Raw genomic sequence first — 14,313 nt, 5'->3', positions numbered from 1 at the left:
TCCCCATCAGTGGAACCAAAAAGTTTTTCATGTGTGTCATGGTTTTAGAACATGAGAGTAGGCACAAGTTGACTTTCTCACCCATCCTTCTAGGCTCTGAAATCATTTTCAGAGAGCTCATGGGGAGGTCTCGAACTCTGCCTCCCCACCCTGCGCTGAGCCTCTTTCCTGCTACTGGGTGGTGGTGGTGTTTTTGTAAGACAGGGTCTCATATGTAACTGAAGTTGACCTTGAACATACATTCCTCCTGCATTTGCCTCCTGAGTACTGGGATTATAGGTGTGAACCACCACACCCAGCATCCCACTGTAGTATTTAAGGCAAATCACAGACTTTAGTCATTTCTGTCTTGAAGGCATCAGTGTAACTGATTGATAAGGAGGTATTTTCATAACCACACTGAACAAAATTAACAGCATCATTCTCTAATGGAATCTCATCTCAGTTTGTATTGTTCTTTGCAATTACCTTCAAGCTGCCATTTTACGTGTGGTCTTAATACTTTATAATAGCTATGCACACACACACACACACACACACACACACACACACACACACACACACACACCTGTGTTGTCTTGGTGGTGCTGGGAATCCAATTTAGGATATTTTCTTTTTTGAAAGTCTCACTGTGTGACCCAGACTGCCCCATGACTCCTGGCTCAAGTGCTCCTCCCGCCTCAGCCTCTCCAGTAGCTGGGATTACAGGCATGGCCACCACCCCAACTTGCATCCCCATTTTTGTTTATTATTTTTATTTTTTGTGTTGCTAGGAAGTAGTCTACCACTGTGCTAACACCCCTGATCCATTCCTGTTTTTAAAGAAAACTTAGTTTTTAAATGCTTAGGGTTGGAGGTACAGCTCAGTATTTGAGCTGTTGCCTACTTAGCATGTGTGAGGCCCTGAGTTCTATCTGCAGCACTGCAGAGAAAGAAAGAGAAAATACTGTTTAATTGTGACAGTTATGGTAAAGTATTGGAGCAATCCAGAGCTGCATGTCCCTCTTCCTCCTGTGCACTCCTCACTGCCACTCTTAGGAACCTTTGGTGGTGACCTGTACTGTCACCATCTGAAATCCTCTTTGTTAGGTCTCAGCATGTTGTGGACACATACAAAGATGACATCTTATGTTTACATATTAAAAACAGTCAAAGCTAAATGATCCTTGATAGTGGGTAAGGCAGACAGATGATTGAGAATCACTAAGCCCTCATCGGTCTTGGTCAGTAGGGACAGGACTACCCTCACGTGAAGCATGCTACCTGGCTCCTCCTGATGCACCTTCCAGTACCTGCTGAGGAGGATCCACATTTGGTCCTGAGGTGCTCCAGCACCTGCCTTAAGGGTGCCAGTCACTGGCTCTGTTGCCCTTCTCTGTCGGCTTGGCCTTAGATTTTCCCACAGTGAGCTCTGGACTTGAGAGTTCTTGCTTGACCCCTGTCCACTTCCTGACCCCTGCGCTTATGGTTCTTATTTGATAACCACTTCTTGTTGAATTTTAAAAGTGTGCTTAAAACTGGTTCATGGGTGGGATGCAGGTGGAGGAGGGCTGTCAGTCTGACCTCTGCATTTGACCTTGTTGCCCTTCTGGCCCTTTCCTCCTTCCAAGCTCTATGAAACGTAATCCTGTTGTTTTCTGTGAGTGAACAGCCAAGCAGAGAAAAGACACAGACACACACATTGCCCCCAGCATAATGTTGACATACATGGGCCTTTTCACTCTAGCAGTGACTACCTTGGCCATACTTTGAAATGCAGGGCCATTTCCACCCCTAAGATGGGAACACCCATTTCTGTGCTGACCTGGGGCTCTGCGCTGGGCAGGGGTGCTGCTCCAAGTTACCCTCACAGTGCAGGGGTGTGGCTGCCCACTGTGCTCACATGATGGAGCAGCTGTATGGAAAAATCATGCTACCCTGATTTACTGTGAGGAATTTGGAATACATTTGAGGTAATCCCAGTAAGACACTTGGAATACATTTTTGAGGGTTTATTACTACTAGTATTATTATTTAATGGTGCTAGGGATTGTCTTGTAAGCATACACTCTGCCACTGACCTACTTTTCCCAAGTTCAGTTTTGAGTATTTATACTTAAAGTTCATATTTGAAGTGCATGGTCAACTTAAATAGGATTTCGTTATCCAAGGCTTTGAAGTTGCTCTTGGTGATCTTCAGCTTCCTGTGTCAAGCACAGTCTCAGTCATTGTGGCTTTTTGTTGTAAACAATTAAACCAATCTCAACTTGGGCACAATATTTTACTGTTAAGGGTTGGTGGTTTTTCTTTTTCTTTTTGATGGTGCTGGGATTCAAAGTCAGGATAGGGCAGGTGCTCTACCACTTGAGCCACTCCACCAGCCCTTTTTTGTGTTGAGTATTTTCAATATAGGGTCTCATGAACTATTTGCTTGGGCTGCCTTTGAATTACAGTCTTGCTGATCTCTGCCTCCTGAGTAGCTAGGATTAAAGGTGTGAGCCACCGGTGCTGGACAAGGGTTTGTATTTATGGTTCAGTTAGGGAAGTAAATTACCCCTTTATAAACAACAGGAAGCATAAGACAGTGTGTCTAGGTCATGACAGCTCTGTGCTGAGTGGTGAATGTGCACCAACAATGTGTAAAGGAAAGCAGTCCTGCCCCATCATCCTGCCTTACTAGCAGGATGATCAGATCAGTCAGTGAGAAGAGAACCCGTTAGCCTCTGAAAGGAAGTGCTGGTTGTGCTGAGCTAGAAGGGACTGATAACTGTGTCCAGCAGATGCTCTTAATCACTCAGCAGGTGATAATCAGCAGTGAGGGAGAGGGGAAGTCATGGCCAGGAGCCAGATCTGCTAGAAAGACCAAAAATTTGGATTGTAAAGGTGTCCAAAAGGAGTTTAAACTACTTATTTTGTTAAGTAGTGTGGCAGTGTGGACTCCTTCTGCCTGTAGGAGAGTGAATTCAAGGGTGTCTGAGGACACAGTGAAGGAGGCTGGACCCCCCCACACACACACCCCCATATCCCTCAAGAAGAGAAGGGCCAAGTTGGCCTCCAGAGCTAACTCAGGCCAGATGGGAGGAGCGCTCCCTCTGAGGTATCTTTTGCAGTGTGATATTTTTAGTGATAATCTTTTTGTACTATATTTTGAGTAAAAAAAAAAAGTGTCAGTGATTAAAGGAAGGGAGGGAGAGATCAAAATAAACCTTAAGGGGAGGGTAGACCCCAAGAGTGAAAAGAAGTGAGTTGTTCAGTGCATTCCATCCACCACAGCTGACCAAAGGCCCCAGCATGGCCTCCTTTTCCTTTGAGGAAGTGAAAGAGCTGAGCTTTGCAAGTCAGGCTGGCTGAGTCCTCCCCTAGGAAGGTGATAATAGCAGAGGGTTCTAAAAGGGCCAGTACCTGCGCTTTGGAATATTGCAGTCATCACATTGTGAAGACACCTGTTTAGCCTTTAGGTTTCCTGCTCTGGCTTCTTTCCCTATCCAAGGCCACCCTGAAGAAGACCTTAGGGACTTGGGGCTCTTCCTTTGCTCTGTGTCTCTGTGAGGATCATTACTTGAAGACCACAGCTTTCTCACGGAAGCCCTGAAGCAGCTGCTTTGTGAGCTGGGCTGAAGCACCCCCTCAAAGAGTTTCATATTTGCCAGATGACCTGAGACCACATGAGACCCTTGATGACCTGTGGTTCTGCCTGATCTCCCTCAACAGTTTCGATTCTGAGTTAGTGAAATATGCTGTCCTGTGCAGATCTGGGCACAGATGAATGCCTTCCTGTCTTGAACATCACGAGGCTGTGGAAGAGAATGGTTGCAGTGTTTTGGATGTAATGTTTTCATTCAGGAAAAGCCTGGTTCCCAAGAGCATTGATCAGCAAACATTGGTAAAGCCACAAGACTGGGCATCTGAAAACAGTACCAATGTGGCATTTCTCTTGGTTCTTGAGTGGGCTGGGGCCCCATACAACTGAGGCTTGGCTAGGAAGTGGCTGTGAAGGCCTCTGTTGTGTCTGGCAGTTGGTGTTGGCTGCTCACTAGGTCCTGCTGTCCTCCTGACTGCGAGGACTTCCTGCACTTGGTGTTGGCTGCCTCCAGGGGCCAGGGAGATGGGCTCCAGCCCTGGGGCTAGGAGATGGGCATGTGTATGGACTGGGAGAACCCCAGTCCTTCTTCACAGCAATCCAACCGCATGGCTACCTTTAGTCTAGCTTGGCATCCCTGATACCAGTGTATTGCATAGGGCAGAGCTGAGGCAACTTTTCTTTGCTAATATTAGCTGTTTATCAGTGTTTCACTCACACACTCATACAGAGAGACCAAAGGTGGCCACATGGGAGGGAGGGTCAGAGGCAGGAGGGTAGCCTCAGGCTTGGGTTTGTCAGGCTGTGAACAAGAAAGAGGAGGCAGCCAGAGATTGTTTGGATATACCCTGTCACCTCTAATATACTGTCCTTTAAAAATGAGTGGTAATGGAGCATATATTCATTTGGTGTCTCTAAGTGAGGAACACCCACTGTTTTGTTGTTATTTTTGCAGTACTGGGGGTTGAGCCCAGAGCATGCTAGGCAAGTGCTTTACCTCTTTTTTTTTTTTTTTTTTTTGAGGCTGGGATTCACTCTTATAAAGCAGGTGCTCTATCGATTAAGCCACAACTCTAGTCCATCTTGTTCTGATTACTTTGGAGATAGGGTCTCACAAACTGTTTGCCTGGGCTGATTTCAAACCATGATCCTCCCTATCTCAGCCTCCCAAGTAGCTGGGATTGAACCATCAGCACCTTGATGTATTTTGTTTCTGAGATAGGGTCCTGCTAACTTTTGTCCAGGCGGGCCTCAAATTCGGTGCCATCATGCTTGGCTCCCAGTGTTTTCTATTTGCTTGTTTTAGTTTCTGAGACAGGACTTGCCCTGTGGAAGGCTTCCTACTGGCACTCCTATTGGCTGGCCTGGAATTTGCCATCCTCCCAAGTGTTGGGATGATAAACATGCACCCCCATGCACAGTGGCACCAGTTTTAATTGGCTCAGTATAAGTAGTGGTACTTCAGCCGGCGGAAATCTCAGTGCATCCTGAGGTTTTGCTTTATAGGTGGGAGGTTTCTAGGTGGTGGTCTGACCCAGGCCAGGGAGAAGCCTTCCTGCCTAGAGTTAGTCTGGGAGAGGCTTGTGTGTATAGTGTCCCAAGTCCAGCTCCCCTCCTGGGTTCCTCAAGCCCTCTGACAGGAGTCAGCTACTGATGGCAGGCAATCCATCCATAGGCCTCCCACCTGTGAGGCCTACTCGGATGGTCAGATTTGATTACTAGGCATTTCAATAGAGGCTCAGGACCCACAAGCAGAACAGACTCAATCAAGGGCAGCATTGGTGGGAGAGGTAGACCCATGGGGCCTGCCTGTGCCCAAGAGAGGCTCGCTTGGCTGCACACTGGCTGGACAGGGAAGCCTGTCCCTCAGAGCAGCACCAACTGCTTTTCAGGAGCATGGTCACAGGGTGCCAGGGTGCCAGGCTGCTCAGGGAACAGCTGACTTTTCATTGGTTTGCTAGATCAGAAAGCCAAAAGGAGGACAACACTTGTGTTTTCTTGCCACTCATTGCTCTGTAGCTCACATTTGTAGCAATTAAAAAGCATTGTTATATGAGTGTGGTTTACGTGGAAGTGCACCTCATCAGCAGTTTATCAGCCTTTAAGCCTGGGGTGTGGCACATGTAGTGAGGACACTAGGGCCTGCTCCACCCCTGGATCTTTGTCACATGTCCTTGGTGAGTCCTGGGCTAGTACCAGGTGGAGACAAGGTGGCTGTAGCACGGTGACTAAGGGTGGCCACATGGGAGGGGCAGAGGCAGGATTGGGTCTGTCAGGGTAAGTTCTAATGCTTCTTTGTGTCTGCCACCACTTCCTAAACAAATAAAAGTGTAGACACAGGTGCTTTTAAAATCGTACCAAACTGCACAGGTAGACCCAGAGCCATTTGTGCTCCTTGCTCTTAAAGACGAGGAAACAGGCCAAAAAGCTGAAGCCACTTCCAGACCCTCAGGGCTGTCCCACATGACACCTCTGTCACACAGTGGGGGAAGGTGCACGAAGTGGCCTGGTTGCCTCTCAGAAGCAGGAAGCCCTCCATGAATGTGCTCTGTTGGAAACCTCACAGCTGGGAACTTATAGGTAGCTTAGCCCTTGAGACTTTCCCAAATTAGACTTAGATATGGCAATGTGCCTCCTTGAGCTGTGAGTGTGTGGGGACAGACAGGCATTTCTTGATTAGAAGCTTGATGCCTATTAAGGTCAGGGCTGAGGTCAGCTGCTGCGTTCCTAGGCCTCTCCTAGGTGGCATACCACCCTTTGCAAACTGTTTCCCCAGGAGGAGACTGAATCTTGTCTACTTTGGCAAAGGTTAGCTGGACATTGCTGCATGCAGAGTACTAACCTGCTTCCACCCTTTCAAGAACATACTTTATCTGGGAGGAAGAGCCCACCATTGTGAAGAAAGTAAAGGTCACGTTTGGTGGGAAGCATGAGCTGCAATGACCTTGATCCAGTGTCAGAAAGAAGCTTCATGTAGTGCAGCTAAGTGCTTTTAGTTATCTCCAGCTATGAAGGAGCCCTGGTTTCATTTCAACCAGAGCTTTAAAATCTCTGACATTTGACATCTTCTGTTCTGGCTTGTCATCTTGGCAGCAAGGTGGTAGATGACCTTACCCATTTGTGGGAACCTGGCTGAAAGGCATCAGCTCCTTGTCTGTATGCCCCTCCTCCTCATGCCATTGGGTGGCATAGGCTTGCCACTGCTTGGTGAGGTCCTGGTTCCCCTGGGGATGGGGTTAGCCCATTTCCTCCCTGTTCTATTATATTCCAGGGCTTGGTCCCAACCCACCTTTCTAGCCTGCTTCTTCCTGTACCATGCTATAGCCCTGCTATGGTCTCAGCCTGTGATGACAGGATGGGGCTTGGGACTGTTCTGTCCCCTCAGGCTCCTGTGTCTCACCTGCTCTTCAAGTCTCAAGCCTCAGGCCCTACCTGTGAGTGCATCTCTTCCTCAGCACTGTCCATTCTGTGAGTTCACATGTTTCCTGGTTTGCCTTGCTCTCCTTGAGAGCAAGAAGCTTATTTTAGTTGCCTTCCTGTTCCCAAACCTTACAGTATGCTGCACACAGCTGGCTTTTAACAGATGTTTGTTGAATTGAATGGGAACTAGACTTTTTTTTTTTTTTTTTGGCGTTACTGGGCTTTAAACTCTGGGCCTCATACTAGCTAGGCAAGTGCTCTACTATATGAGCCACATCCCCAGCCCCAGAAATGGATTTTTTAAAATAATGACTTCATTTTTTTCACATGATAGGTCCATCCTGAACCCCTCTGACTCCCTTTTAGGAAAACTTACATGTTTGGATACAAGGTTTTTCTCACAGCACCTGAGCAGGTGCAGAGATTGGTGCCTGGACAAGCACCTCCTGGACCCACTCTGACCCAGGACCCTCTCTCCTTCAGGCCCACCTTTCCTGGCGGCTTCCCACCCCTTGAATAGCCTTGTCACCTACTTCAGCATTTAATCTTTTTCCTCTTACCAAGGACTTCTCCTGATAGTCAGGGAGTTGAGTGCCATGTGTGACCTTTGTCCATTTTAACAAAGGCAAGGGAACAAATGCTTTAGTTGTGCAACTGAAGCCAGAACTAATTAAGAGGTTGGAGAGGCCGAGGACCTTAGAGGTGGGTGTGGTGGAGCTGGGTCAGTGTGACTCAAGTCAGGAGTCCAGCTTGCCTCCCTGTTTTATGGGTGAAAAATGATGGCTATTTCAGGAAACTTTGTGCTTTGTGTTTAGATTGCATTTCACCTTGAGCCAGTTCCTGCCCTGCCTCATTTTCACTTTTGTTTTGTCCTGGAGATGTTTTTGGAGGTAGAAGTTGCTGTTCCTGACGACATTGGCCATGGGTTCTGGGACATCCAGACAGTAGCAAGAGACAATTAGGACAGGAGGGGAAACAGAACTCTGCTTGGTGGCTTCGATGGGCTGTTCTCACCCTTGGGACATGGGGTGCTCAGGTTCTTGGTGATACCACCAGTGCCCAGGTGCTACCTTCCCTAATGGGCAGACTGCTGTCTCCCACGTGTCCAGTCACACTTAGCAGGAATTGGGGGACAGGTTCTGGCATTACCTTCTTGAAGCTTTTTTTATATTCGTGTGCTGGCTGGTCACTGACTTGTCTCAGCTTACTGGTAATTTATCCTCAAGGGTGAGGTGCATGGTTACTGAGTTCTGGTAGCAGTGGGGATACAAGACCATTGGTGAGTACATAAATCTCAGGGTGAGATACATGTGGGAGGAGACAAACAGGGCTTTTGGAGATAGTAACAGAGTCAAGTGTTAGCAATGGCAGGGACCAGTCATGGAAGGAGAGGAAGAATGGCAGCTGCCCAGGCCTTAGGGAAGGAAGGAGCAAGGCGGGACAGAGGCAGGTGATCAGGGAGGGCTCTGCAGGTCACAGGGAACCTGAAGCCAGGATGTGCTGTCCTGGAAGACAGACAATGAGCAGAGAAGATGTGGGAGGCACAACAGAGGGTGGAGGGAGAAGTGGGGATGGACTGGCCAAGAAGGAAGTAAGTGGTCCCGGCAGCGGCTCTCTGGGGAAGGGAAGGCATGCTTCTGGCCTTGGGCAGCTGTCTTCTGCTTTCATGCTGCCACATGTAGGGAGGTGAATTCTGCAGGGCAAAAAAATGGTCTTTACTTTGTAAGCCTTTTTTAAAAAGTAACTTTTGAGGTTTACTATCTTTACACTTACCTACCTTAAGTGTGCGAAGGGTTTTGCCAAATGTGTGCAGTCAGGTTGTTGGGTATAGAACCTTTCTGTCCCCCAGGTCGTGCTGCACAGGGGGCTCCCTGTTGTTGGGTGGTGGCTGACTCTGGAGATGGAAGTGGGGTGTGTTGTGTGGGCTGGGGAGGACTAAGGAGAAGGCCACTGGAGCTGCATTACCTTCATTTTCCTCTGTGCAAGTGCTGCAGTACCGGTATGAACCAGTTTTTTCTGACCTGCTTCCACTGAAGCAGAATTTCTGTCTGGCTGTTCTCAGCCAATTGAAAATCACCTGGAGTTTTATTCCAAGCACAAAAGAAGGTCAGAGAGAGGAGGCCCGATGAGCACGATCACTGCCTTCTCTCTCTCTCTCTCTCTCTCTCTGTCTGGGCTAGCCAGCTGCCCTTGTCCTTGACCTTCACCCAGGCTTCGACTGGGGAAAACTCCTTTAATTGCCAAGCCCAGAAGCTTACCAATTACTGTTTTCCCAGCCAGCCACCAGGTTGAGAGACCTGTGGCACTGTTATTACTGAAGGTTAGCTCTGCCAGGATGCACTTAGCCTTGTTAACACCCTACCTGCTGACTGCTGTGTGTCATTCTGCCTAAGCCAACCCTTTCCCAGAGGAGGGCATGGTTGATATTCCCAGTACATCAAATGAGTTAGAAGTGGTTACCAAAGAAAGAAAATTACGATTTTATTTATTTATTGCAAACTTTATTGAAAGAAAGGGAAAGAGAGTAAGGAAGCACCTCAGGGAAAGTGGTGGGCTCTGCCAGGTGGCGCAGAATCATTGATCTCTTTGTTTAAGCCCAATTTATAGTTGTGGGAAAAATCTGGGCAGTTCTCAGGAAGGGGCTAGGGTGACTGGCAGGTTTAATTAACGCTGCCAAATCACATAACAAGGGTTATTCTGCGTATAAGCATATGCTAATTTTTAGGTTTTTAATTGCTTGTATGAGATGTGACCAATGTTCATGAGGTCCTAAGAGGACTTGGCCTGGGAGGTCAAACTGGGGGGGCAGGCCCTTTTTTAACAAGCAAGGCAGGCCCAAGGACGTGTCTTTTGATGCTATCTTGCAAAGATATTTACAGGGTGTTTATAGCTTAGAGGGAATTTATTGCTCTAGAGATGGCTCTGAGCCATCTCTAGATAGCTCTGATGGGGAAATGCCTGTTTGTTTAAGAGAAGGGGGCCGGTCTCATGTTGGGTTATTTCCCTTGCTAATCTGCCTCACATTTTGCTCTGGTTATTTTGGAGATAGGGTCTCACAAACTGTTTGCTCAGTATGGCCTTGAACCATGATCCTTCTGATCTCAGCCTCCCAAGTAGCTAGGATTACAGGCATGAGCCACTGGTGTTAGCTCAAAGTAAGCTTTTGGTTTTGTTTTTTTTTTTTGGAAGTACTGGGGCTTGAAGTCAGAGCCTTGCTGGGTAGGCACTCTACCACTTGAGCCATTCTGCCAGCGCTTCAAAGTTTTTAAGTTGTGTTTTTTAAAAAGGGTCTAAGGTGTCACAATTTTTTCTTTTCTTTTCTTTTTCTTTTTTAAAAACAGGTTATAGCTGTTTTACCCAGACTGGCTGGTTCTGGCACTTGCTGTGTAACCAGGCTGGCCTCAGGGTTCCATACTTTTTTTTTTCTTTTTATCTTTTTGTGGTTCTGGGGCTTGAACAACTCATGGCCTACACCTTGAGCCCTTTTTTTGTGGTGGGTTTTTTCAAGATAAGGTCTCAAGACTATTGCCCAGGCTGGCTTTGAACCTTGATCCTCCTGATCTGTGCCTCCTGAATAGCTAGGATTACAGGTGTGAGCTACCAGCTCCTGGCGGCTCTGATCTTTCTGCCTCAGCCTCCAAGGGATAGGATTACAAACATGTACTACTGTGCCTTGCTTGAAAATTCTGATTTTTGCTATGACTTTTGGCTCTGGATCCATAAGCCACTATTGCCCCAAGATAAGAAAGTCTATATGGCTAGGGAGAACAGGTCTTCATGTTGGGTGACTTTTGAGTAAGCCCTGTAAGATAGAAGAAAGATGATATGTTTTAAGGGTTAAGGAAAGTTTGGGCCTGCCTAACAAATTTGAAGACCTGAGTTCAGTTCAGACCCCAGTACCAATACCTCTCCTCCCCCAGAAAAAGTAAGTTCGAACTCTGGATATAGCTCAGTGATAGAATGCTCACCTAATGTGCGTAAGGCCCTGGGTTTAATCCCCAGCCCACAGGGGGGATTTTTTTTTTTTTTTTTTTAGTTTGGGTTGTACTGCTGTCCAGGGGCTACTTGTTTTCAGGGTCAGTCATGTCCTCCCTCTGCCCTTTTCTTTTTTGGCAGTGCTGGGGTTGGAGTCTAGGGCCTCATTCTTGTTAGACAGGTGCTCTACTAATTGAGTAGCACTCCCTTTAGTTGTTTTTCACGTAGGGTGGAACTTATATTTCATCCAGGGCCCAGTCTCAGACTGATCCTCCTACGTAAGGCCTCCTGAGTAGTTGGAACCACAGGCACCGGCCACCAAGCCCAGCCTATTGGTGATTAGATAGAGTCTTGACTCTACCCTTGAGCTTTCCGATCGCTACCTCATGTGTAGCTGGGATTATAAGTGTGAGCCATCTCACCTAGCACCTCTCTCTACCCTTGATGTGGTCCTACAGCCAGGAGTGTCTGAGTTGAGCTATGTGTGGGGACCCAGCAAGTTTAAAGTAATGAATTTCATTAGGTTTCACGTGGTGGGAGCAGCTTGCTGTTGGTTCTTGCTGTGCTGGGATACAGTGGAGTTGGGTTGACTCCTGCCTAGTTTGCTGCTGTATTGGAGGGGCTTTACTGGAGGCCTCAGTGGAGCCCAGGGAGAGTCCAGGAAGAGCCACCTGGCAGCTTGTGTTTCACATTGGATGGTCAAAGTCTGTGGCCCTCAGTCATCTTCCAGAACACGGTGAAAGGCCTAGGTGTGTTGTCATTGCTCACCTCTACTCCTGGAAAAAGGGTAGACAACTGAGGTGTGCAGTATCTGTGTCTGCTTCAGAAGAAGGATGGACAGCCATAGCATGCTATCCTTGGTCACCTCTGATTCCATAATGTAGGGACCTCTTGGGCCTGCTAGGAAAGTGCTGTGAAGTCAGAAACAGCTGGGGACATCAGTCCAGTTCATTCATAGCCACCCTCCTTACACAGAACCTGTCAGAAGAGTGGAAGGCAGGCAGGCCTTGCCCCGGGCAGTGATGCTGAGGGGTCCTCTGTTCTCTCAGAGTAAGGTTTTGTCTCAGATGGACAGACTGCCTTTTTCCACATTAGAGGAAGGGTCAGTGAGTTTTGCTGGAAGCCAGTTTGATGAGAACTGGCTTGAGAAGATTGAGAACATTGTCTTGAGAGTTCTGCTTCCTGGATTTGTGTCACAAACATTTGACAGCATCTTTTAGAAAGGAAAGTGTGAAGTGGCTCATGTGGTAGAGCACCTGCCTCCAAGCTTGACACCTTGAGTTCAATCCCCAGTAGCACCAACAAAACAAAACTTGTATGAAAATGCAGTTGTGGAGACCTGTGTTTTATGTTCCTGTCAGCCTGTGTCTGTACATGATGCTTCTTGATGCTTCTGCAGTAGGTCTCGTGGAGGTGCCAGAAAAGGACCTCAGATCTCTCTTCTGCAGATAGCAGGTGCACTGAAAATTACTCTAAAAACTGTCATTGAGATAAAATTCACTAATACAAATGTCACCATTTTGAACCATACAGTCCACTGGTTTTTAATATATTCATAAAGCTATGTAATCACACCTCCAGTGATGTGGGTTTTAGTAATTATTTCTTCTGACTGGGAGCAGTGGCTCACACCTGTAATACCAGCTACTCTGGAAGCAGAGATTGGGAGGAATGAGATTGGAGAGTTGCCCTGGCAAAAAGTTAGTGAGACCCCCATCTCAACCAATAGCTGGGTGTGGGTTAGTACCTGTTATGTGGGAGATGTAAATAGGAGGATCGAGGTCCAGGTTGGCCCTGACACAGATAAGTGACCCTATTCAAAAGATAACTAAAGTCAAAGGGCTGGGGGCGTGGCTCAAGTGATGATAGGACTCCTGCCTAGCAAGTGCAAGGCTCTGGGTTCAAACCCTAGTATCACCTAAACGGGTTTTGTTGTATAGCCCAACTCACTATTGTAGCCAGGCTGGCGTTGAACTAGAGGTCTTTCTGCTTCAGCCTCATCTGGGATTGCAGGTGTGATCTGGAACTGACTGGAAGTATGTTCTTATTGTAGAATGTTCTAGACATTTCAGAAAACTCCCTTCAAAAATAGTTTTCAGCGATAGGCCAGATCTGCATGTAGTCAGGGGAGCTTTCTACTAGTTTATGTACCAACAGCATACAGCAGCGCTTCACTGTGGGGGCCTTTCAAGTCCGTTTGTGTTCAGGACAGCATTGTGAAAGAGCCTGTGTAAAGGTAGAGGGTCTGCTGAAATGTGACTCCATGGTAGAGCACGTGCCCATGCAAGGCCCCATCCCCAGGCGTGGGACTTAAGGCCCTCGAGCCCCAGACAGGGACCACATGTGGATAGTATCTTGGCAGAGCTTCCTAGGAAGGTAAACATAATAAAGTTTCTAAATCTGATACCCTCCCACCTCCCAGTATTGAGGATTGCATCTAGGGCCTCACAAATACTAAGCAAGTACTCTACCGCTAGAGCCATGGCCCTAACCCTCTGTATTTTACTTTTGAGACGGGGTCTCTTGCTAACTTTGTCTGGGCTGGCTTTGAACTCAAGATCCCCTGCCTCTGTCTCCCAAGAAGCTGAGATACAGGTTTGTGCCACCATACCCAGCTCCTCTCTGAATTTTTCAAGATAGTCCAATCAGAGTTTATTGATGGAAAATCTTAGAAACTGAAAAATGTATTGCAGAGAGGACAGTATTTCACCAGAATTGTCTGGTGTTTGATAATTACTGGCACCCACCTGTAATTATCCCAGCACTTGAGAAGCTGAGGCAGGAGGATTTCGAGTTTGATACCAGCCTGGGCTACATAGTGAACTCCAGGCCAGTCTGGGCTACTTGTTGAGACCTTGCCACAAAAAACAACAGCAGCAAAAAAACCCTGTCTAGTTTTTAAGTTTTAAAAAAGTGAATAAATTGTTACAGTTCACGGAATACATGCAGATTGTAGATGAAATCACGTAAACTTCAACGTAAGAAGATGGCAGAACTGCCTGTCCTGGGGAAGGCAGTTCTCTGTGGCCATTTAGGGGAGCGGCGAGATAACCTGTACTTTTTTTGTCTTTAGTCATGGGACATTTTTTTTCGCAACACCAATGCTGGAGCCCCTCCGGGCACTGCTTACCAGAGTCCCCTTTCCCTGAGCCGAAGCTCCCTGGCTACTGTGGCCCATGCACAGTCCCTGATGGAGGCCCAACCCAACGTGGACAAGCTGGTGGAGGATCACCTGGCGGTACAGTCTCTCATCAGGGCATATCAGGTGAGCAGAGGCTGACTACTCCCTGACAAAGGGTGCAGTGTTTCTCAGGCCTTTCTGAGTGTTTGCTATCATTGGACTTTCTCCTCCAAATACA

The 14,313-nt window shown here is 47.4% G+C and overlaps 1 protein-coding gene across 4 annotated transcripts in view; it reads left to right on the top strand.

Annotated features, from left to right (window-relative positions):
• The window catches only part of Ogdh (oxoglutarate dehydrogenase), a 73,046-nt gene that overhangs the window by 11,953 nt on the left and 46,780 nt on the right, over window positions 1–14,313 (top strand). For all 4 annotated transcript variants that reach the window (XM_020163981.2, XM_020163980.2, XM_074065433.1 and 1 more), the window contains exon 3: window positions 14,028–14,219. In XM_020163981.2, the coding sequence (XP_020019570.1) occupies window positions 14,028–14,219 (192 nt within the window). The remainder of the gene's footprint in view (window positions 1–14,027; window positions 14,220–14,313) is intronic.

Source organism: Castor canadensis, chromosome 2 (assembly GCF_047511655.1).
Source record: "Castor canadensis chromosome 2, mCasCan1.hap1v2, whole genome shotgun sequence".
Classification (NCBI taxonomy): domain Eukaryota; kingdom Metazoa; phylum Chordata; class Mammalia; order Rodentia; family Castoridae; genus Castor; species Castor canadensis.
The sequence above is the reverse complement of the archived record's forward strand: the minus strand, read 5'-3'. Positions and strand labels throughout refer to the sequence as shown.